Source organism: Carassius gibelio, chromosome A3 (genome assembly GCF_023724105.1).
Source record: "Carassius gibelio isolate Cgi1373 ecotype wild population from Czech Republic chromosome A3, carGib1.2-hapl.c, whole genome shotgun sequence".
NCBI classification, from domain to species: domain Eukaryota; kingdom Metazoa; phylum Chordata; class Actinopteri; order Cypriniformes; family Cyprinidae; genus Carassius; species Carassius gibelio.
The window spans coordinates 17119043-17144140 of NC_068373.1; the positions used below are offsets into that span (position 1 = coordinate 17119043).

General features: G+C 36.5%; 1 protein-coding gene across 1 annotated transcript in view; it reads right to left on the minus strand.

Annotated features, from left to right (window-relative positions):
* kcnh6a (potassium voltage-gated channel, subfamily H (eag-related), member 6a) overlaps positions 1-25098 on the minus strand; it is a 42559-nt gene that overhangs the window by 13820 nt on the left and 3641 nt on the right. The window contains exons 2-6 of the mRNA XM_052546544.1: positions 19385-19615; positions 15837-15989; positions 14141-14244; positions 13806-14055; positions 11695-11897 (exon numbers count right to left, since the gene is read on the minus strand). Coding sequence (XP_052402504.1) covers positions 11695-11897; positions 13806-14055; positions 14141-14244; positions 15837-15989; positions 19385-19615 — 941 coding nt within the window. The remainder of the gene's footprint in view (positions 1-11694; positions 11898-13805; positions 14056-14140; positions 14245-15836; positions 15990-19384; positions 19616-25098) is intronic.

Below are 25098 nucleotides of genomic sequence, written 5' to 3' on the forward strand. Positions count from 1 at the left end.
TTAATCCAATTGAGAACTTGTGGGGTGATATCAAAAATTCTGTTTCTGAAGCGAAACCAAGAAATGTGAATTAATTGTGGAATGTTGTTAAAGAATCATGGAGTGGAATAACAGCTGAGAGGTGCCACAAGTTGGTTGACTCCATGCCACACAGATGTCAAGCAGTTTTAAAAAACTGTGGTCGTACAACTAAATATTAGTTTAGTGATTCACAGGATTGCTAAATCCCAGAAAAAAAAAAATGTTTGTACAAAATAGTTTTGAGTTTGTACAGTCAAAGGTAGACACTGCTATTTTTTTGAACACACCCCTTTCAACTAATTGCCCAATTGCACAGCCTTAAGAGCGTGCATATCATGAATGCTGGGTCTCATTTGTTTTCTGAGAATCTACTGAACCTACTGGTAACTTGTTTGCCACGTAGCAATAAAAAATATACTAAAAACCTTGATTATTCTGGTTAGTCACATTGTACTGCTATTATTTTGAACAAAACTGTATATGTATCCGCTGAACTATTTCACACTGAGACCTATTTTCTGCTAGAGCTTCTGCCCAATAGAAACTCACTCCTTTAATACACCATTAGCAGCCCATGATTACTGCTCACACAGACGACCATGGCAACCACTGGCTGCCATGGAAACTACAAGTTGGTCATTGAACAATCAGCCATGTGGAAAAAGTTGGTCGATCTGAAAGAGTTCTTTTGGGATGGAAAAAAACTATTTTTTAAGCAAAACAATAAAGAGCATAAAAATATAAATGACTATAACAGATGCCATGGCATTCAAAGATATGTTCAAATAATAATAATAAAATCTCAAACCTAATGCACGTTTTTTTTTTCTTCTGATGAACTAGTATGAACGCAGTATTACTTACTTTTCAGTCTTCTTTCCTTTTACTTTTATACAAATTTTAGAACACATGACGAGTTCATGCAAATCACAGCCTTGTGCAGTTTGACTGTCAAGTGATGTGATACGGCATGCAGCTTTCCTTTTTCTTTTAAGGTTGCATGAATATAAAACAGGGCGTTTTTCTTTAGCACTTTAGGCCTCAGAATTGCCTTTGTTTAAGTAGATGAATGGCTTCATTTAAGTAAATAAGCAATTTCCCTGCCACCACTTACCAACTATTCAAGCTGACATCAAAGAAAGTGTTTATGATGAATGTTTCTCTCTATTTGTCATATCATACGCAAGTAAGAAAACATCTCTATAACATTTGCAAATGCATTCATCAAATATTTCTGAATACATCATTAATGTGCATCCTGCATAAACTGCAGTCTGTACTGACCGGTATGACAATGAGAGGCTCCTTGTCCATGTTCTCCAAGGTGTCGTGCTGACTTACAACATCCACAGAAAAATAGTTTCTTTCGAAACAGAAGAAACTTTACAGTCACTACTTAAAAACAGACACTTTGATGCAGTCATCTTTACCACAAACACATTGATCTAAAGTAATAAAGAAAGCAGTACAGCATACTGTAGATGGATGACGCCAGCTTTCTGAATCCAAGAGAACAACAAGCTGGATTGCTGAACAAACAGTCTTAACTGCCTAAATGCACCAATTTACAGGAAAAAGAAATCGACAGGAAAGGGAGTGGTGAGGGAGGGTGTGGAACATTTCCAACAGGTCAAACCAAATCAGACCCAAAACGGCTGAAAGAGTCTCCTACTGATCAGTTGTTAAAGTACAGCATGAATGGTTATTGCTGTTGCCCTTGCTTGTTTAAATCTGTTAAAATACATTAATATAGAAAGAATTCTTCTGTTTCAGAAGATTATCGCATCCACAGGTGCATGGTGAAAGAAAACTCAAAATACACTATAGACGAAGGTTTATCAAACATATTTGTATTTTTATTTTAGACTAGCATTGAGAAAAAAACAACTGCAAAGTGTTATTTCAATCAGTATTAGTTAACAAAAAGTTTGTATTTGTTAACTGAAACTACTAAAGCTGACATAAAATCGAATCCAACCACATCCACTAGTTATAAAGTTCAAGCGCTAAAATCACTAAAACTAAGACCGAAAAATAAATCAAATCAAAAACTAATAACAATGATAAAAAAGTACACAACAGAATTAATCAAACTTAAACTCAAATTAAAATTTAAAATCTAAAAATAAAAGCCAGTTCAAAATATTAGTTTTTTGCATGTGAAATTATTTGTGCTTTTTTTTCCAGACATTTATTCCAGAAGCACCAAAAAAGTAGATAGGAAATGAAAATGTAGCAATAGCATATTTCTGTTCTTACTCAATAACCCAGCCTTTATAAAACATCCATTGTTCCTGAATAATATCTGTAGTTTAAAATAAAAATAAAATAAATAACAAATATAGCTTCTTATTGGGATGATTTGATCAATGCAGCAATAGTATTAAGCAAAATACAGTATTTGCTTATCAACTTTAGAAGTCAAATGATTAGTAAAAAATAAATCAGATTCTTTCACACCCCGAAGGAGATCATTTATTATAGATCTACATCTTTTCAGATTAATCACTACTGAATAAAATGACAAAAGAACTATCAACCATCATTCCTTTGTTGTTGAATATGGAAAGTGTTCAAAGTGTGTTCTAACTCTTAAGACAGTAAGGAAGACAGATTACAGAAATGCATTTCTCTAACAAGCACATACACGTATGAGATAATAGATGGATATTGCTAAATAAATAATACATGAGTATTAGCACCTGATGCAAGCCAGATGCTTCAAATATGTGTGTTGCTCTTTATGGTGCAAACGGTATCTGCCAGTATTTACACACAGTGTTAACAGCATCTACCCTTTTTACATAGTGTAAATAGCCATTGCCAAAAAGTTGTAAGTTGTTCAGAAAGTCTCATCTGGCATCACATGATTCCACACATGCACATGCTAGTTAATGGTTTAGACTTCTACTGTTTTCATAGTGAGCTACTCATTATTTCCTATGTTCTAACTCTACCCCTGCACTGCACATAAACTTTTATATCCATTCAGACCTTACTTTGTGTTTATTAATCTTTTTTCTTCTTCGTATGAAGTATTGGCAAGTGATTTCACTTTTTGTAATCAGTGGAATTTTGCTATCAGTTGGGAGGCATTTGGTCCCCATATTAGGCAAAACCTTTCCCACACACACAAGCACAGTGACAAGAAGTCCACAACCTTGAAAAGTGTTATTCACAGCTCACAGGCAAAACAGCATCAATTTCCAGTGAAGGACAAAACAATTCTTCCACTTTAAGTGTCTTATTCATATTTAAAGCGCTGCATATTATACATATTTTGTAACACTCTCAACATTTACTAATCATGTGAAGTCACAGTCCTTTCTTATCAGTCTGCCCGTGTCTGTGAACACACACACAAATCCACTGTGTGAGCACACATTCAAATCCATGTGCTGGAGAGATCCTGATGACAGAAGGCGCTCACATGCACACACACGAATTCACTGGAGCGAGATATCTGTGCTTATTGATATAATCTAACACTCCGTTTCATAATGATGGAACCTGGCAAATCCATTCTCACTGTCTGCACGCTGACTACAGTCACAAACTCAGCGACACACACACACAGACAAAGATACACATAATTAAAACATGCACTGTGCAAAACTTCACCAACAGCTTTATCTTGTAAGGTCAGTGTAACATTTCCATGACAATACTATATGTTGTTTCTAAATAAAAAAAAATTTAAAAATCCACCACTCTCTGAAAAAACAGCTTTTAACACGCAACATTGCACTTCACAATGCAAAACAAAAGCATGGTGCTTGGAAGGATGTGTTCAAATGCTTATACAATAGACTAAACAAAAAAAAAAAGGAGGGGCGATAAGAGAAAACAACAAAAAAAAAAGAACAAAACAAAACATGTTAATGCAACCATAACAAATAAAACAAACACATAGTAAAATGGTAATAAAAGACAAGCATGGAAAAACAAACAAAAGTCAAATAAAGACATGTAGTTACACACCACTACCACAAATAAAACAAACACATGGTGAACGGCAGCAAGACAATACAAAGAAATAAAGACAAAATAAAGGGATGTGACCTCAGGCAAAAACACGTCTCGGTTTGCATATGTCTCACAAGTCAGAAAACGTCAACAGAGTCTGACACTGAAACAACACTATTAACACTGATCTATGTGGGTGGCATCAGCTGTCAGTCAAATCCATCCTGGTCCTGACCTATTTTTTTTCCTAACCAGGTGTGAGAGGTGAAAATCAAACAGAGTGAAGGAGAAACAAAGCAGCAAAGGTAAGAAAAGAGAGAGCAGATTAAGAGGAGATAAATAAAGTTCAAGACAAGGATGGTACTCACAGGCTTAAGTTTCTCTTTTAAGCTCATGGTGGCATTCTCTGAGCCGTGCTGAGACAGACACACAGAGCACTGACACGGGGAAACACCGCCCCTTCACACTCGCTCTTTTCCCTCACGCACGCACACAAACACACACATGCACACGCATACTGATAAAGGTGTGGAATGGACACGGCCATCCCATTTGTGAAATGATTAGACTATGTAGACAGAATATGGATCTGATGCATGCACTGCAAGAGATGCACTTCTCACACTGTATGACTATCATTTTGTGTGCCTTTTATCATGTTACATTAGTTACATTACATGTAGTGTGTGAAATCCTTTTATCACATACACAGTGAATTAACAATACTACAAAACATATTTCTGTAAACTGACAAAAGAACCTTTTTTTAAATTACTATTATTAACAATAATATCTAGTGTTAAACAAGTAATAGTAAAATAATGAAAATCTCCAGTTCAGTAAAGAAACTGTTTAAAGAAAGTGAATTGGTGGAGACTGTAAATAATGCTCATGTGTTGAACACTGTTACTGTTATCTATACTTTATATGCTTGGCTCTGATATTCTTGGATTCACGACATTTGCACCATGTAGCTGCACTGTGGCCTGCATATGTCACAGGCGTATTTATTCAGATTATTCTGCATATTTACTGCAGAAACCTGCATAATTATTAGAGAAATTACAGATGATTTCTTTTTTAGCAGTTTTACTTAGTGTGCATGACAACACCCTTTTCATAATTTCCCATCCTTCATAATTAACCTTTGGAGTCAGTACTTATTTTATATTCGGTAATTCCTGTGTTCCTTGATTTCAGATTCCAGCTTCTCTTTTGTTGTCATGGATGTTCATAAATTATCACAGGTGTTAGTCATTAGTTCCCTCATTTGCCATGTATTTATGTTGCTCTGCTTCACTCTTCTGTTGTCGGTTGTTGTTTGTGCTGTGCACACTGTTTCCAATGTGAATGAGTCATTAATTAAACTTCATATTGTTTCATCCTATTCTTCACCTTCCTTCGAACTATATGTTATGGAACAACCGACCAACTAAATTGATTATTCTGCTCAATTCGCCGCTATTGCTTGTGAGAACTGGAACTTTCTTAACTTTCCAAACCAAAGACTTCTGCTTGCTTCCTGCTGTCACCAGTCCTTTTGACGATGAGATCATAAAGTCACTGTTCCGGATCGGGGCTAATTACCATTGCCCCTCAGCTCACCCTCAGTCAGTGCCATCCTGGAGCTTTGTCTCGCTGCAGGTCTTCCAGTCTCCAGCACTGCCTCCAAGGCCTGGATTCCACCTTGGCCCATCAACCCACTGGCTCCACCTTGATCAGTCGTCGTCCTCCAGTTTCACCTCATCCCTCCACCCGATGGCTCCAGTAGGCTCCTCCTATTCTCCGGCTCCACCTTGGTCCTCACTCGCTCCAGCTTCGCTACAATCTCCCGGGTCCCCGACTCCGCCTTGGGGCTTCTCTTCCACTGGCTTCATCTCTGTAAGTCGGCCCCCTGGTGTCTTCAGCATTACTTCCACAATGGCTCCTCCCTTCATCGACGGCACTGGGGACTTTCATCTCTGCTCTGCTCTGGGTCTGTGCCATCGGACACTCACCATCTTTGCCACTAGGGTCTCGTCGTCATCCACCACTTATCAATGCTCCTCCCTTCATCTGGCCATTCCCATCTGCTCTCCAGCCTGTCATCTGTCCTTCACCCACTCCTTGTCCTCCTCCAGAGCCCCCACCATCCCTCCCTCATTTGTTTAGCTCTGTTGTCATGGCACTAGGTCACACCTTTTGGAAGGGAGGGGGTGCAATTTCACCATTATGTTGTTTTATTTTCATTTTCATGTACTTTTTAGTCTGCATTCTGTAATTCCTTTGGATTTATTGGTTGTCGTGGACATTAATCAATCATCACAGGTGTTATTCATTCGTTTCCTGATTTGCCTTGTATTTATGTTGCTCTGTTTCACTCTTCTGTTGTCAGTTGTTGTTTGTGCTAAGCATAGTTTTGAATGTGAATATCCTTAATAAACTGGGGAGTCTTTTAATAAACTTTGTATTGTTTCATCCTATTCTTCAAATATATATATCAGCAGCCATTTTGAGCACACTTTTGTGACTTATTTCAAAAACATTCTTACCGACATCAATCTGCTGAGTGGTAGTGCATATTTTTGGAGCTTTTTTCCTTATATTTAATGGACAGGACAGCATGAGACAGGAAACAACGAGAGAGGAGAACTGTTCTTGACTTTTCCATGACCTCCCTAATATTTATCTGTGATTCTAGGAACCCAAATATCAATGTAATTCATCCTCATACTTCATTCAAAGATTGCAGACCGGTCCACTAAAAACAGTGCAGCTTGTCACATAACTAGGTACGTCATGTTATGTAGACAAATCAGTAGTGACAAAGATCAATGCAGATAATCATTTCCCTTCTTGCCCAGTGTCAAATCGAAGTGCAATTATCAAGCCAGGAACTGCCTGTTACAGCTCTACCTCAGGATGTAATACTAAACAACAGACTGTACATATGCCTTAATACCACAACATCAAGCAAATCTTCAACTGGTCATACACAAGCTTTACACTAATTACTTACACCGCCAGCTTCAAAATGGCTTAATAAATACTAAATGCATTAAAAGAAAGCTAAAATTTGAAAAGGTTTGAGTGAGGGTTATGGGGATTGTATCTAAACATACAAATAAAAGAAACAATGTTATACAAACAAACGAATGAATTTTAGCATAAAATGACAGAAAGACAAAGAGCGAGCAAGAGTAAGACAGAGCGAAAACGAGAGAGCAAGTAGAGAGGGCCAGAGAAAGACAGTGTGTTTGCATGCAGATTTATCACAGATGTGTTTGTGTGTGAGTAGAGAAACGGACAGTCAGTGTCTCTTTGGCCTCTGCTACCACTGCCCTCTACTTCCATTAGCCCTAGAAGCCAAGGTCAGCAGCAGAGAGCAACCACACACACACACACACACACATCCACAGTGACAGTCACATTCACGCGGCTCATGATCACGCAAATGAGAATGCTGTTAATATTCTCAAAATACAGTTGAAACAACAGCCGGATCAACAAATCTGAGGCCATACATGTCAGCCTAAACCTCTATGACTTACTTTCTTCTGTGGAACAAAAAAGCAGATATTTGTGATCATATGTGTATTTGGTCCATACAATTGAATACAATTGTTTGTGAATGTAATCGAATGTATCAAGACTTTTCATTAAATATATATATAAAACACTGCATTTACTCAGTTGTAATTAGGAAGAAGGGAGCAAAACATTCAGTTCTTGTGTGGAAATGTGTCATAAGCTGCATTAGCTAATGACAGACACAGGGGCTTTATGATAGGAATGTGCAAGCTGGCAGTAGATTTGTCAGCATGATTGATTTTTCCACTGGTAGGACAACACAGTCTCCCACGTGTGTCCATGGAGAGAGACGTCACCAATACCATCTCTTTCTCTCCGTCATTTTCAATGTCTTTCTGATTCTTCTTCTCTCTCTGCTGTACTGCACCCTTCGTTTTTGTACTTTCGTACTTTGTATTACTTTATCTCTATAACTTTGAAGTCAATTGCAGACTGTTCCGATCATCTTTCAGGCTTTTATATGGTAACACTTTAGAAGAAGGAACACATGTTCACTATTAACTATGAACAAACTCCTAATTTGCTGCTTATTAATAGTTAATAAGGTATTTGTTAAATTTAGGGGTGGATTAAGGGATCTAAAATATTGTCATGCAGAATAAAGCAATAATATGTGCTTTATAAGTACTAATAAACAGCTAATATCATAGTAATATACATGCTAATAAGCAACTAATTAATAGAAAGAATTGGTCTTGCATAAAGGGCCCACACAATCTTTGTAAAATACATAAAGTGGAGTAAATTGAACACATAGGCAGGCATTCCAATATAGACAGTACACTGCAATAATCACACAGAAAACAGGGGGGTAGAAAAATGTGTCAGAATGTGTCGTTCCCTACACAACAACCAAACAAGCACTGCCCTCATCGGCACAGGACTCAGTGGTCTCTGTATATAGGTCACTTAGCTGACCTGTGTGGAGATGTTACGAAATAGTAAATCATGTAAATAATGTCACCAACCTTTTCATTGGCTGATGAGGATTGATGATGCTTGTGCAGATCGTATGTGTGTGACTGTGTCTACATTTAAAAAGATTCAGTTTAGTGACAGCCGACGCGGATGTCTTTGAGGGCAGGGTGGCCGATGGTCGATATACTGTAAAGCTACCAAACAACAGGAGTGATGTGACATTCAGCACCAAGGCTTCGACGCTTGCGTCAAAAAAACTAAAATATCTCCCAATGAAGCACTGTATCAGAGCTTAATTCGTTTTGTCATAACCTCTTGATCTGTGACCTCTAAAGCTTCGTTTTCACACACAACCATGTGACTGCTTTGTATTCTAAATCAAACAACGCAAACCCATTGCACAGGTTTCAAGTGTCATTCACTTCTTTGATAAGAAAAAATCCGAATATGGATAAATATTTACAAGGAAGGTTTTGTGCATGTTCAGCTTGTATTAATGCTCGCTTCATAAGCACTTCAACCGACTAATTTATTTTGAGCCATGATTTTTTTTTTCGTAAATTTATTCTCTGACTCATTTATTTGTACTTTGGCCAAGTACAATGTCATTTTAACTTTTTATTCCTTTATATGATTTTCGTTGCACTAATTGATTTTTTTATATAAAACAGTCCAAAAATGGCTGGGACGTCTGGGACACAAAGGCACCTTTTTTCAACTTTGACCACAACATGTCAACAGTGTGCAGTGCTTTGAGGTAATGAACCATTTTACGATACAGTTGAGGGGACAACAGGGCACTCAAGAATCTGGGAAGTTTTTGTGCAATGGGAATAGGGGTGGGAAATCACAGAGTGTGGACCAGCAACTGTTTGGTTACCTTAAATATTTTCTTTTGAGTTTAGCACAAGAATTAAATTAATACAGGTTTGGGACAACATGAGGCTCAGAACAGCACACAAATGAAATGTTTAAATGGCAAGTCTTTAAAGCACATATAAATATTGCAGTTCTTGCATATCGTGTACTCTTTGGAGTACTCTCTGTCCACCATCCTATTAACAACCTATTTTTCTTAAGCTAGTTAAAGCTGCAGTTGGTAACTTTTGACGCTCTAGCGGTTAATAAACAGAACTGCTTGTGTCTTGCGGAAGAACACTACTTCTCTCTGTTTATGTCTATGAAGAATCACAAAGGTACTGGGTTACTCCGCCGCAGTACCCCCGAAGCAATCTAAAATAGTCCGAATATAAACACTTATTATAGGTGTACCCTAGTGATTCAGGACAAGCTGAAAACACGGTTTGGAAAATGGATTCATGGTGTACTCGCTTATTATATACATTTTTCTACATTTTGAACACAAACAAAGTTACGGACCGCAGCTCTGATTGGTTGTTTCTTAACGTGAGCGATGTATTTCTACAAATTGCAATAGGACCACTGGGAGGAGCCAGATGAGCTTGATTTTTTTCACAGATTATCTGTCTCATATTTTACTGTCAGGACATAATGACAGGTTTAACAAATATGTAAAAAATATATTTTTACAAAAGTTACCTACTGCAGCTTTAACTTATGTTCATGTTTCCCTCATTCACGTTTTGAGTGCCACCTCGAGGAGCCACGAAGTAGTGACGCTGAGAGCAGAAAAATCTATTTAGAGCTCCTTATTTTATTATTTTAAATATTGATATTTGTTGCCAGCGTATCAATTGTCATATCGCATGGAGAAGAGCCACATCCTGGCTCTTTCATCCAGTTTTAGCGACGTCCTGATCCAGGGAGGGTCTAAGTTGTCCCAAACAGCTTCCACATTTTAATAAGTGTAATACTTAATTCTTAATGAAGTCTTCACTGTGCCTCTGGGCATTGATAAAGCCTCAGATTTTTTTCTTTCTTTTTTTTATCCATCTCCTGACTTGATCCCAGAGATCTTTTGACAGTGCCTTGTCAAACATTGTTTCAGTTGCACTACTAAGGACTGAAATGCTCCAGGAAAGCACTTTTCATGCTGAGCTGATCAAAATGAACACAGCTGATCAAAGTTAAAAGTCAAAAGTCTTTTTGTGTCATTGAGAAGGTTATTGTCTATACCTGATTTAGTTTATGCGTTATTTTTAGGATTAGGGTGATCCTTTTTCCAACTCAGTAATTTGGGTTAAATTTTTTTCCTGACATGGTGGTGTTATATCTTTCACCTGGACGTCAGAAGTTGCACTGAGTAAATACAGCTGGATAAAACAAAAACTGTGTCCATCTTCATTTTAGGCTGCAGATCAACAAAATGTGATTATTTTAAAGAGGGGTGATTCTTTTCAATACCCACTGTGTGTGTGTGTGTGTATAATATATGCAATACTCAAAATATTTATTACATTTTTACTCCTCTGCCATAATAATGTCTTTATTTTTATTTTGTAAACTTTTCACAGCTATACTGACATAAGCTACTGTTTAAAAGTTTGGAGATTTTTTTATTCAGTGTGGATTCATAAAAATTATCAAAAGTGACAGTAAAGGTTTGTATATTGTTATTAGATTGTTACATTCATTTCAACATTTACAAAACCCAGAAATGCTTCTTGAGCAACAAATCAGCATATCTAAATGATTTCTGAAGGATCATGTGACACTGAAGATTAGCGCAACATTGCAAAAAAATCAGCTTTGCATCACAGTAATAAATCACTTAATAATAAATTATTAATTTGAAAATATATTAAAATAGAAAACAATCTATTGTTTTACATTGTTATAATATTTACCAATATAACAGTTTCACTGTATTTTTTAGCAAATAATGCAATCTTGGTGAGCATAACAGATTTATTTGAAAAAAAATCTCTAAAAAAATCTTACCAACCCCATAAATTTGAACAGTAGTGCAAATATCAAAAACTGTATGATAATTGGAAATTAATTAGATACGGGGTTTTTTTGGCACATTGTGTATTTAATTTCATTAAAAATGTTACTTGATTGACAGCTTTAATTTTTACCTTAATTAGTTTTCTACAATCTACAATTATTATTAATATTTTTTTTTTATTAAATCACAAACTGTATATCGACAACGCCATAAATAAATATAGTTAGAATATAAAATCTCAAGGCCTCACTAAAATGAACAGAAAGATAAGGAACAATATCCTGAATCTGGTATATATACACCTGCATGAAATATGTAGATGAACTGTCAAGTACTTTTTATATTACCTGCGTGACTTGAGTGACCTTTTCAGAGACGTTCTGTGTGCGGTCTTTAATCTTGCTGGGTGCTATGATCTCGATCTCGGTGGGGGAGGGTGGTCTGACACGGTCTGAGCTGAAGGATATCGTCACCTGAGGGATTCGGCCAATAGCACGGTGCCGCATCAAATCAGAGTCTGAGGTGGAGTTCAAGTTACTGGGCTTCAGATCTGAAAAAGAAAACAGCAAACCAAACACACAGTTTAGTGTCACGCCTCCATCACTGCATTTTAGCAGCTATCATTTCGCACTGAATTTAGGAATAAATTATGGGAAGGGTTCGGTTTAGGGGTAGGGATTGGGTTAGGTCTATATTTCTGGACAGTTATGTGGATCCAGGATCAAACAGAAACATTGTGTCAAGATAAATTATTTAGAGCACATGCACACACACATGCATAGCGGCTGGCACATCGGGGCGGCTGTGGGAAATCACAGTCACACAAAGGCATTGATTAGGACTACAGCTACAGAAATAGGCCTGTCAGGCCACCGTATTTGCCCATTTCACTGGGGAGCTACCAAGACTCTTTATGGACTTCCAGAGAATTAAATGTTACAATTAAACATGTTCAAAGGAACCGCTTTGTTATGCTCATTATGCTTTGTGCTGCTTTTTTGGAGTGGTTCCATAAACTCCATTAGAAATGGATACTAGCTCATATACTAGCTATTTTAGGCTCATTTGTTTTGATCAGTCTTATGTAGTCAAGGATAAATTCAAATGTAACACTTCATTTCTATTGAAAGCACATCCTCTACTCGGTCATGGTACTCCTGTTCAATGCTAATGGAAGAGTTTAGTTACAGCAAAGAGCATAGAGCTTTATACAGGATTAAGCCGACAAGTATCTTTTCCGTTAGGGAAACAGCTTCAAGCTGGTTAATATACTGACACAGTGGCTTTGGAAGATCAAATGTTTTGCACCTTATTGGAAAGTCAAAGTATGGAAGCTGGTATCCATCAAAACTATGGCTTTAGTTTTATTTTTAAGCTTATATCTGAATTGCTAGTTTATATCTCACAATATGGCTTTATATCTCTTATATCTATATTATTATATTATATTATATTATAATATTATATTATATTATATTATTATATTTAAAAAATATTTTCTTTGAATATATTTTAATATGTAAAAAAAAAAAAAAGTCTGAATTTTAGCAGCCATTACTCTGGTCATCAGTGTAACATGATCTTTCGAAAATCATTCTAGGCGCTCAAGAAACATTTCTCATTATTATCAATGCTGAACACAGTTGTGCTGATAAACTTCTTCAGGATTCTTTGATAATCAGAAACACTTACTGTCACACAGTCACCTTAGATCAATCAATGATGCATCCTTGCTGAAGAAAAAATATCGTTTTCTTTATTTACAATATGAAAATGTGCCTAAATGTCCTAGAAAATTTAAATTTAAAATTTCCTTTTAATAAATATTTTATGCCAAAAAGCTAATCCTACAATATTTCTATTTCAAGCCCTTACTTTATAATGGATTTTTATTAATGAAAATGTGTAGACAAATTAAGGTTTAGGAGAAATTCTGTGTTTTTTAGTTGCAATTTTAAAGTTAGGGTTAGGGTTAGGGTTATTAAAAAGTTTTTTTAGTGTATTATGGTGGTGTTTTCATTGAATGTTTATTACAAGTACTGTCTGAGAGAAATGGGTTTTTCTTTTGGTATTTTTTAGTACATTAACCCACGTTAAGTGTTTTATATCCCCATTACGTCACGTCTGATAATCCAGAACAAATGTGAGTGAGTTTTAGAGATACAAGAGTATATTTAATGAATATTGCTTGGTAAACAGATTCATAAGTTGTATTGAAAACCTAAATCAAACTGTGAATCTGTGATATGAGATATCATCTTTATTTTTTCAATCAACCAGCAGACCACACAAAGGCAGGATGTCACACCGACACTAGATTCAAACTTGCCTTGAGGTCTTTTTTACCCTGGTACTGTCTGATAATGTATAAATAATGAAGTTTTGCGCACAGTCGATGTTTGTGACAGTATGTTGTTTACAGTAGGAGCTAGAGAAGTGCAAACACAAACACTCATACCGCTCCACTGGTCCCTCATGCCGTCGATGTCGTGCAGTGAGGAGGCCCGCCGAAGGCTGTGCACGCTCTCTCTGGAGTGGCTGTGTTTGAGAGGGGGTCCGCTGGGGTCTAGCCGGTCTGAGGGACGAGTGAGTGGGGATGAGAAGCTGTATGTGGAGGGGGTCTGCTGAATCAAGGCCTGAGTCTCTGATTTCAAGCAGCTGTCTGGAGACATCTGGAGGTCTTTCAGGGCCACCTCCTCACAAGGAGGCTGCGAGACACACAGAGGGGGAGTTGTAGATCATGTGTCTGTGGCAATGTAAACTCGGATGTGTGTCGCATATGCACACATGTACCTGTAGGAAGTCCACCACCACTCCCTCAAAGTGGTCCGTAGGGATGGATGGCTGCCGCTTGACACGGAGAGAGGGCATTCGCAGCCTCTTCTTACGTTTCTGATCTGATACACAAACATAAGGTTCAGTAACCTAAGAGGTTCTGACAAATCTGAGCTCGATGTGTGATACTGATGAGGTCTCTTTTAAAACTTTAGGGAAGACACTAATAGGGGCAGAAGACATTTTCTCTCCATTTAAATACACTGCTGTCTAGGAGAAACCATTATGATATACAGGAGATGCTCCCTGTAATAAATTTAGTGTCTCTTTCGATAAAAGCCTTTGATAAATATCAGATTTGTTGGATAAATAAATATACTACTACTACTAATAAAAAAAATAATAAATAACTATATTTATTCATTTTCATATATTCTATTTTTATATTTTATTTTAAAATAAATCGTTTTGAATTAATAACGACTGAATTATTTATATTAATACTAAAAAAGTACTGTTAACAATAATAAAAAAAACATTATATACATTACTAGTAATGAATATATGTGACCCAAGTGTCCATTTTTCAAACTTTAGATTTATACCTCATTATACTCTGAAAACTGAATAAATAAGCTTTCCATTGATGTATGGTTTATTAGGATCGGACAATATTTGGCCGAGATACAACTATTTGAAAATCTGGAATCTAAGGGTGCAAAAAAAAGAAAATCTAAATACTGAGAAAGTCTCCTTTAAAGTTGTCCAACTGAAGTTCTTAGCAGTGCATATTACTAATAAAAAATTAAGTTTTGATATACTTACAGTAGGAAATTTATAAAATATCTTATCTTAATATTTTTTTTCTTCTTAATATCCTAATTATTCTTTGAATAAAAGAAAAATCATTATTTTGGACCCATAGAATGTATTTTTGGCTAATGCGACAAAAATACCCTAGCGACTTTTGTGGTCCAGGGTCACATATTACTACATAACTAGTAATATTTTTATATACTTTAATTCATTATATATATATATAAAAAAAAAAAAAAACATTTACAGGCTAACATTTTTTACCTAACATGTATTCCCTGGGAATCGAACCCCCAACCTTGCACTGCTAAGGCAATGCTCTACCACTGAGCCACAGGAACACATATATGATATGTATATGTATATATATACTATATGAACATGATAACTTTGAATATTCATTAAAAAAAAAATCATTTATTTTAATAATCATTATTATTATTATTACTACTATTCATTTGTTTATTATTAATATTTGCATATGCATTTTTAATTATTCAATCTAAAAATTAAATTTCCCATATAAAGTCCATGTAATTATAATTAAATATAATGATAATCATTTATATATTTAAAAAAATATATAACTTAATATGTTAACCTTATTTATTTACTTATTACTATTATTAAATGTAGTTATTTATGTCAATTTTCTAATATAAAAGTTAAAGCAACACTGTGAACAGAAATGATGGGCCAGGCATAGACACATAGACACACACACATACATAAAACACTCTGAAACCAAAATTTGACACCACCTTTATCAAACGCTGCCTCTGGCTACACCTACACACCGGCCGTCACACCGAGCACAGCAGTCAATGTGTTAACCTTAAAAGGCTTTTACAGAAAGGGCCAGAATCTCTCCCACACACAGAGAAAGGGGGACATGCACCTGCCCGTAGCCAACTGTCTGTCATTCGCTGTTTGATGCCACCTTTTTTCATGGACAGGTCTAAAAGCTCCTGGAAGTTTAGGATGAACATGATTACGACTCCTTCCTCATTCTTTACTGGAACCACATCAACCAAGCATGGCCTACATGTCCCTGAAAGTCACAGACACACACAGAAGAGAAAGAGAATGAACGGAGAGTGACAGGGATGTCAAGGAGACACGTTACAAAAGTACAAGTACAAAATACATCACAAGTATAGTTTAGTTTTCATGAAGAGCTGTTATAAATACCAGTGTGAGGGCTGTGAGTAGCCCAAACACACTCACACTTACACAAACACACACACAGGCAGGTCTCAAATCTATGATTATGAGGAAACATAAATCTATTAAATAGAGGAGTGGTTGCTATAACATGTACTTTCAGTTTTAGTGTAATTTTTGTGTTGGGTCTTGGAAACTTCAACAATTTCAAGTATACAGATCGCTTTCATTACCCCACAGTGGGGTAGCACTAATTTAAATAAAAATCATAATGCCATTCCCCATCTTCACCCTCATTTCATTTTAAAACATTTTAATTCAAAAGGTTAAGCATACAAGAAGCAAAGAAAAAACAACAACATCTATTTATCCATCCATTCTCCAAAAGGCTTATTGGGTCATTATGTGTCAACTCAACCACAGGTCCCCAAGTCAAATGATTGATTTTGTTAATATTTTTTCTGTTGAAAGAAACATATATAGAGAAGAAAGCCAGAATATTAAATGTCACAGATGTACATTTACTTAGTAACTCTCCAGAGTAAAAATGACACTTTTCACCTGAGATTTGTAGCCAGTTCTCAGTGGTGTAAAAACAACTTTAGAAATCTGGCAGCATCTTGATTTTATTTTTCAATAAATAAATTCAAATTAAAATAAATTGGTAGGTCTGTTAGTAAAATCTTTTGACTTTAGCAATCATTGTTTCATTTTATGCCAATGGTGACAGTTCAGAAATGGAAAAAAGCACTTTTTGTTGTTGTTTTTTGCCTCAGGTTTGCATGCCTGTAACTCAAGGAGTATTAAAGATATCTTAATATCCTTTTAAATTCTGGTTCTTAACAAACTTTCCTTTTAAGCATGTATGTTGGCCTTGTAGAAGTACTTTGGACAGTCTTGTTAAAGCATTCCCTTTGTGAGAAATTATTTCTTTTATTTTGTGAGGATGCACTAAATTGAAAACCCAATTGCAGTTAAGACATTTATAATGTTACAAAAACTGAAACAAAAAACTAATAAATGCTTTTGAACTTTCTACTCTAAAATACCCCCCCCCCCAACCATCACAACTGTTTTCACTATTGGTGATTGAAAATGATAAATGTTTCTTGATCACCAAATCAGAATGATTCTGAAGGATCCCATGACACTGAAGACTGGAGTAATGAAAATTCAGCTTTGCCATCACAGGAATAACATATTTTTTACAATATTACAGTTTTCCCTGTTTTTTTGATCAAATAAATCCAGCCCTGGTGAACATAAGAGGTTTCTTTCAAAATCTTACCAACCCCAAACTTTTGAACAGAAGTGTAGATGAACGTTTTATTTCAAAATAAAGCAAATCTGCTCATTCAGGTGACAGTAGTTCTGTCTTTTAACATCCACACCTGGTTCATGTATGTGAAAGTGATTTCAGCCCTGAGGATCATTCCTAATTGGTTAAACTCTGTGCTCTCCAAAGCTCCCAGACAGACAAACACACTGATGCACGAGAACATTCAGAGGTCACTTATACTTTGGCTATGAGGCTTTAATGATCTGTAAACTCTCTTTATGGCACACTGCACAAGAGAAATCAAAACGTTATGTGTAGTACTTCTAACCCAGACACGACGATGAACAGAAAGACAATAAAGGAGACAGAAGAGAGCGTGAAACCAAAGTAATGAGACTGCAGAGCAGCGAGAGAGTGATGGGAAGGAGGACAGAAAAAACAGAAAGAACAGCATGATTAAAGTCAGCCAGACCCCCCTCAGCTCTTGACTGAAGCAGGCCATCAACCACTCTAAATATAGACCCTGCCCTCACACACACACACACACACACACGTACACACACTCAAAGGTGTTGTTCAGTCTCCAGCTCAACTGTGACACAGATCAAGACACTGTATCCACTAAAAACATATGTAATGGATAGGGACACTGGCACATGTGCGTGTGTGAATGTTGGCCTATGTGTGCATCTGATCTCAATGCACTCATTGTGATATGGGTGTGAGCCTTGTTGTCATGGTAATGTTATCAGTGCACCGTTTCCTGGGCCGAAAGAACACCTGTCTACTTTCTAGCTGAGTTACACACGCACATACACACAATGCCTTAGCAACATGCAGCCAGCGACTCCATTCATCAGTTCCTGTCTGAGGAGACTACAGACATGACAACAGAGCTCTGCCAGACAGACAGGCCTCAGCTGGTCTCTGTATTAAGCCACTCCACCAACGATGTGATGATACAAATGGAGATTACTAATTTTAGAAATGTCTTCATGTAGATAAGGTCGCTATAGGTGTGTACACAGTGAAATGCTGGTAACTATTCAAAAGTTCATCATAAAAACCTGTTCCTAAGTTCCTGAAAGGCAAGTCCTATTGGTAACATCTCATCTCTACATCTCTACATAGATGAAAGTTCAAGGCTGGTACAATTTTTTTATGTTTTCGAAAGAAGTCTCTTATGATCAACAAAAGCTGCAATTATTTGATCAAATTTAATAAAATCTATTGTGATATATTATGTTTTCTATTTATTTAATATTTTTTTAAATGTAATTTTCAGCATCATTACTCCGGTCTTCAGTGTAACATAATCCTATCCTTCAGAAAATTTAATATGCCAATTTGCTTTATAAAAAAAAAACACATTTCTTATTAATATCAACACTGAAAACATTTCTTATCAATGTTGAAAACAGTTGTACTGCTTAATATTTTTGTGGAAACCGTGATACAAATTTTCAGGATCCTTTCATGAATATAAAGTTTAGAACTGCATTTATAAATCAATTTAATGCATCTTTGGTGAATTAAAGTATTAAGTTCTTAAATTAAAAAATCTTACTAACACCAAACTTTTGAACTGTAATGTTAAACTCGTTAGACACAGATTCCTTTCCTGTGTTGATGCATTTCCTATTGAAAAAGACTGCATGGGTACTCAATAGACCCAAACTCCATTTAGGCTTTATTCACACTGCACAATTCCTATCTGGTTGTTCATACCAATGTTTATGATTGATGAAATGAAATTCACCGTTCAGACAGTGTCATCAGTATCTGGTGAATTTGCGTCGGTTGCTATAGTAATGATGTGATTATCAGCACACTGCCAAAAGATTATCTCATACAACTAATAGTACCTGTCAGAGTGAAAGTAGAAGGTAAAAAACTAAGTTTTTATCTGCTCATGCCCATCAAAACATCAGGCACAATTATCAAGTTCTACATTTTGGTGTATAAGAAAAAAGTGAGTGAAATCCTTGCTAAGCCTAGCATACCTTCCTTAGAGTAGTACAGGATCTCCACCTTGCGCTCCTCTGACCCGAGCAGGGCCTGTGCCAGCTGTGCCAGGGCGCTCTTCATAGTGCCCGGCCCCACCAGAAACTGACACATGCAGGACTGCTGCATGATCTCCGCCCGTGAGAAACCAAACATCTGACAGAAGCCCTCATTGCAGTAGATGATCCCGCAGTTCTTCACCTGGGCGTTGGCGATCAGGAATTTACGATCTGGTCAGGTAAGGGAAGAAGGGTTAAGAAAAACTCATTCAAATAAACAGTTCCAACATTATTGGGGAAAAAAGGTCATTTAACACACAGAGACATTGTAGTTGTAGGTCTATGGAAGGGCTCAAAAAATTTGTAAATCGTTGGTAGCCCTTCTGGCAGGCATTCTTCAGATTTTGGTAGACCAATATGAATTTAAATAGCCAGAATTTAAAAAAGACATTGGCTGAATTTACCTGCAGACAAATCAGCATGATCAGCAAAAACCAGTAGCATATAGGGATGTAATGATTCACTAAACTTAAGATGCCATAAAATTCACAATACAGATTACACCACACAATTTTCTTACAATTTATTTATATATGTATTTTTTAAGTCAAATTATAAATGAAAATGTGTCTTTTTATTATTTCTCATTCAAAATGCTGCATATTTATTTGTGAAATTGAAATATTAAATAAAACTCACAAACTGAATAAAAAAATTATACAACTAAAAGAAATATCTTCATATAAACAAAGGCTTTGTCTGTGCTCTATTTAAAATCAGAGGCAACCACTGCATTTGAATTACTATCCAAAAAAGATGCTAAATATACATTATTTGGATTGCATAATTTCAAAATTTGAAGAAAAAACAGAATGATCTGATTTGAGCTTTGTGAATGAGACACAAATGTCACTCTCTAACAGCAGATGGCACTAATGGAACAGCAGGTATTTACAGGCTGCTGCCCCTTTAAGACTGAATACATGGATCCAATATAATGATGCAAAGGGAGATTTATTTCTCCACGTTTTATGTTCACTTAAGATAAAACCGACTGCGTTTACAAGAATACTTGCAGAGACAATTTTGTGTGTATTTTCTTCATTTAGAAGCAAGGATACGCGAAAAAGGAATCAATTCTGTGTACGCACATTGTCAGAATCATGGCTCTCTCACTAGATCCAAATGTGCGCGAATGTTTTAAAACGCTTGAATGCTTAAATCGGCAAATAAGTGCAAATGAACAACTGCGATCCGTTTCACCCCTACAAGTGAGTGAACAACATGAAACAAGTTAGGAATTTTATATCACTATTCAAGACCCAGCAGGGCGGTGATAAATTATGGTAGCCCGACTTTGGTGGTGATTTTGCGAGCCCTGCATTATAGGATAAGTTGTCACAGTGGGACATGCCACTGAACAAGCCTATATTTTTCATTATATGTTTCATTTTTTAAACCTGGAAATTAGTAGCTCTTAATAAGAAAGTTCAGTTATACAAATGTCTTCTCTAGTATAGTTCACAACCCTACTGAAAATGTATAATAATAATAATAATAATAATAATAATAATAATATGATGATGATGATGAATATGAATTATTATTAATATTATTATTTGTTGACCAAAACATTCAAATTTATTTTTATTATTATTATCAATTTTCAAGAGGGTTGTGAACTATGTATTTAAAGTTTGAAGTTTGAAACTAACATACAAAACAACTGCTAAAGAAGACATAACTGTAACTGAACTTTCTTATTAAGAGTTCCTAGTTTCAAGGTTTAAAAGACGAATAAAAAAAAACAAACCTTGAACACAGATCTATATACTTGGCTATACTAGAGATGCTTTATGACTTTCTTTTCTTACCTTCTACTTAATTTGCTTTTACATTACTACAACAAATTTTCTGTATTTACAATGACTGCTTTTATTTAAACAGGAAATCTGTTGACAGTGGTGCTATATTTTGCAACAAGAGCTTCACACATCAGCTTCAACAGATGGAAAGCAACACAGTTTGCTCTTAACATGGTTTGAGGTTATGCTTTGAACTGAAGATATAGCGAATTAAAAAATTATATGTATTAAAAGGTCATAAGCCTTTAAGGACACACAAACTGCCTTCTTTTATCTCTGAATTTTAAAGGGGTCATGAACTGAGAAACCAAAATTCAGAGTTTCATAACTCAAAACTTTCTCATTAGTCTAAAAACTGCTTATATTGAAGCCAATCTGCCATAACAACAGCTTGTGGAATGTCCCGCTTTATGATGTAATACACAAATCCGCCGCGAACTCTATGGGCGCCGCCATCTTGCCTGCCGCCATTACTGCTTGCCTGCGAAGTGTGACGGTGTGACACTTGCCGGTGCCCTCTAATGACATTTCAATGAAAGCGGATCCTGCTTATTAAAGAAAATGTCTGGTGAAAGGGAACATTGGGTAGATGATGTCAGGCAGTGGCTAAAACTTACTGATAAAGGTAATTTATTGACAACATATTGTAAAAATATGTAATGTAATTAAGAAGTGTATTAATTGATGACAACAGTAAAACCGAACGCTTTTCACGTGCTGTCATGCCACACAGCCCTTTTCTCACGCACAGAAAAATCGAGAAGCAAAGAGGACACGGAGACCGGCAGACTAGACAGAGCAGGTTACTTATGATAGAAGAAAAAATACTCAGCTCTCAGATTCTGTCAATTTTATTATGAAATTCAAACAATAAATACTCCTCCGCTTGACCAGGAACTAATGCGTATGTAATCCGTATGGCCATGAACATGGGCAGTCAAAGTGCTACAAAGGTTCATGAATTTAAAACAAAAACGGTTTTATTCCTGGCCTGTAGTTTTGTGCTGTTGTTAAAACAGCCAACCACACAACACGCTCTTCCCGGCATCACTGGACAGCATACGTACTAAAAAAACTAAATAAAAATAACTTCACGTACAGCTTGAGCTAACATCTGCTACAGCCACCTACCGGGACCAACACGCTACTTCTGCTACGTCCTTAGCAGCAATGGCACGCAGTAATGGCGCCGCTGCTTTACTTCCGTGTTTCGCCAGATTTGTCTAGTGTGGCTAAACCAAGGGGCAAGGAACTCGACCGGAAGTTGAAGTCGGGTGGGGGCTGCCATCTTTTAGCAGAACTTCACTTGCGTTAGCATTCCCATTGACTCCCATTCATTTTGGCGTCACTTTGACAGCGAATAACTTTACATCTGAGGCGTTTAAAGACTCTGTTTGTCCATTATTTATTTCTAAAGATACACGAAAATGTATAAAGGGCTCCATTACCTTCTATGTTACATTATGGCCCCGTATAAACAGTTTTTGTAAAAAATAGGCTAACGATTGCGTCATAACCACTCGGCTCTCTGTCGCATTACCGTACAGACAGGAGGAGAAGCTCGCAGGCAATTAACTTAATATGGCGTACTGGCGTTACATTTTAAAATACTATACAAAATAATTAATCAGAATACTTACTCCTGCTCACTCACGACAAAGAACTCCCCGCTCAAGCTCGCCGTCTCTGCAAGATTAACGATGGCAGTTTGCATTCACAGCTACTAGAAGATTTACATCTGTCAGACTGGTTGCTGACGTCGTCAAGCTTCGTTTGAGTCTGCGCGTCAGAAAGGGAAGTGCTAAAAAACGCTAAAACTGGGCTTCATTTGTCTCAATTGAGTTCCAATGGGGTCGCTGTGTCCATTTCTTTTACTGTCTATGGGCTAAACACCATCTCCACAGGAGAAGATCAACAACTGCTTCTACATCACTGCCTGTTTAGCCCCGCCCACCAATTCACACATAGGCTAGTGTAAATAATGAGAGAGGCAAATGCAGGTCGTCGCAAAAACCAAACAATAGAGATTGCTCCGAAGACAACAAGACACTGTGTGGTGCCATGTCTGTAAGAACTTGGTCCTTTGTTCACTTAATTTTACCACAGATTCCTTTACAAACATGGCATACAAATTAAAACTAAAAGACAATGATGTGACAATTTCAACATAGCAGTGGGCGAGTCTACAATATACTGCACAAACAGAGCGTCCTGATGAGGGGGGGTCAAAATAGGACAGAAAATAGCCTATTACTTCTAAATTATGATAGTTTTTATGTAAAAATCTTCATAACATTATAAGTTTACCATAAACAGTAGCCTATAAAACAAAAAACAAAGGCAGTTCATGGCCCCTTTAATACTGTTTCTCCATCTCTGAATGATAATTGTGTTTGGTGACACAAACGTTAATGCCCCCCTGCATCAAACTCATTATCGCCTTTTTACTTCAGGAACAGAACACAACGAAACGAGATGGTTGCCTAGCAGTCGCAAAATGACACTTAGCCTTAACTGATAGGGAGTGAAGGGAGGAGCGGCAGGGTCACGTTCACATATATATACATGCATGTGTACTTAAAAGATGAAAAGGCATAGCAAAAAGCAATACAAACATAACTAATCCAGAAGAAGAAGAAACTATGACATAAATGATTAGACGTGCTCACAAATAACAGCTAACGTAGAGCAAAAGCAGGCTAAAGAAAACAAATAAAAGAATTCAAAGAGTTCAAAAGTGTGTGTGCAACTACTGGGATTAATGATTAGTGTATACAAAGTGTGTGATTAGTGTGAACAAAGACCATGATTAATAGGTGTAATGATAACTAGATGTTTTTAAGATTTTAAAAAATTAATATGTATAATGTGTAAATGTAAAGTTAATTTCCAGGACTAAATCTGTTCGTTTCATTAAATGGAAATTATAGGACTGCAATTTGTTGCCAATAGCACCATCAATTATGAAATGCAATTCATGTGAGACTTTTTAAACAAAACACTAAAGATTTATCTCACATATTTTTGATTTAAAAACCTATAACAAACTGGCACATAATGACAATACTAATCTATCTGTTATGATGTATGGACAGACCACCCTCCCAATCAAAAGCGCTCGAGCAGTCTACTGTTGCTATGGTTACCTCCTCACAGCTAGAAGTTAGTTTGCAGCTGTTTGCCGAAAAACACACACTGGCTTATTTGTATCATTTTTGAAGCCCCATGCTAAAAACCTGTATTTACAGTTGTATGAAACATAGAGAAACTTTTACTAAGATAACATAACCTTTGTTATTTGGAAGTACCCTCGTTGAGGGTCTTATAAAGCAGGCATAGGCCAAGTTCTGGGTTTAGTAAGACTAGATAAATTTAGCTTGTGAGTAAAGGTTAGGATTTGGATAATGTCAAAGAGCTCTTGCACATAAAACTTGAAACCTTGGGTTAAAGGCAGGGTAGGTAAGAAATTTATAAACAACTTTCTTCCAAATTTGTTTAAACTTTCTATATATATCAATGCATAATTAAAATGTAAATACTCTGATAAAAAAAGAGTATAAAAATCGAGTGACTCTAGACCGTTTAATCTGTATTAAACACAGCTCATTATTTCCATTCGGCACGAAACATAGGATTGGCTTAGGCGACTGTCACTCTCTCGCAACCATGGCAACCACCCTTTTGCCACACATGACCTGCCCACTTGCGCACGCACGTTTGATTTGAGGAAATTTAAGAGGCACGGATCCTAGGAATACCAAAACAATGGCAGAGAAACAGCAAGCGAAATTCACAGTACCGGCCTATGCAGTTAGTGAAGGCAAACCAGGCAAAATAAGGAAGACAGTA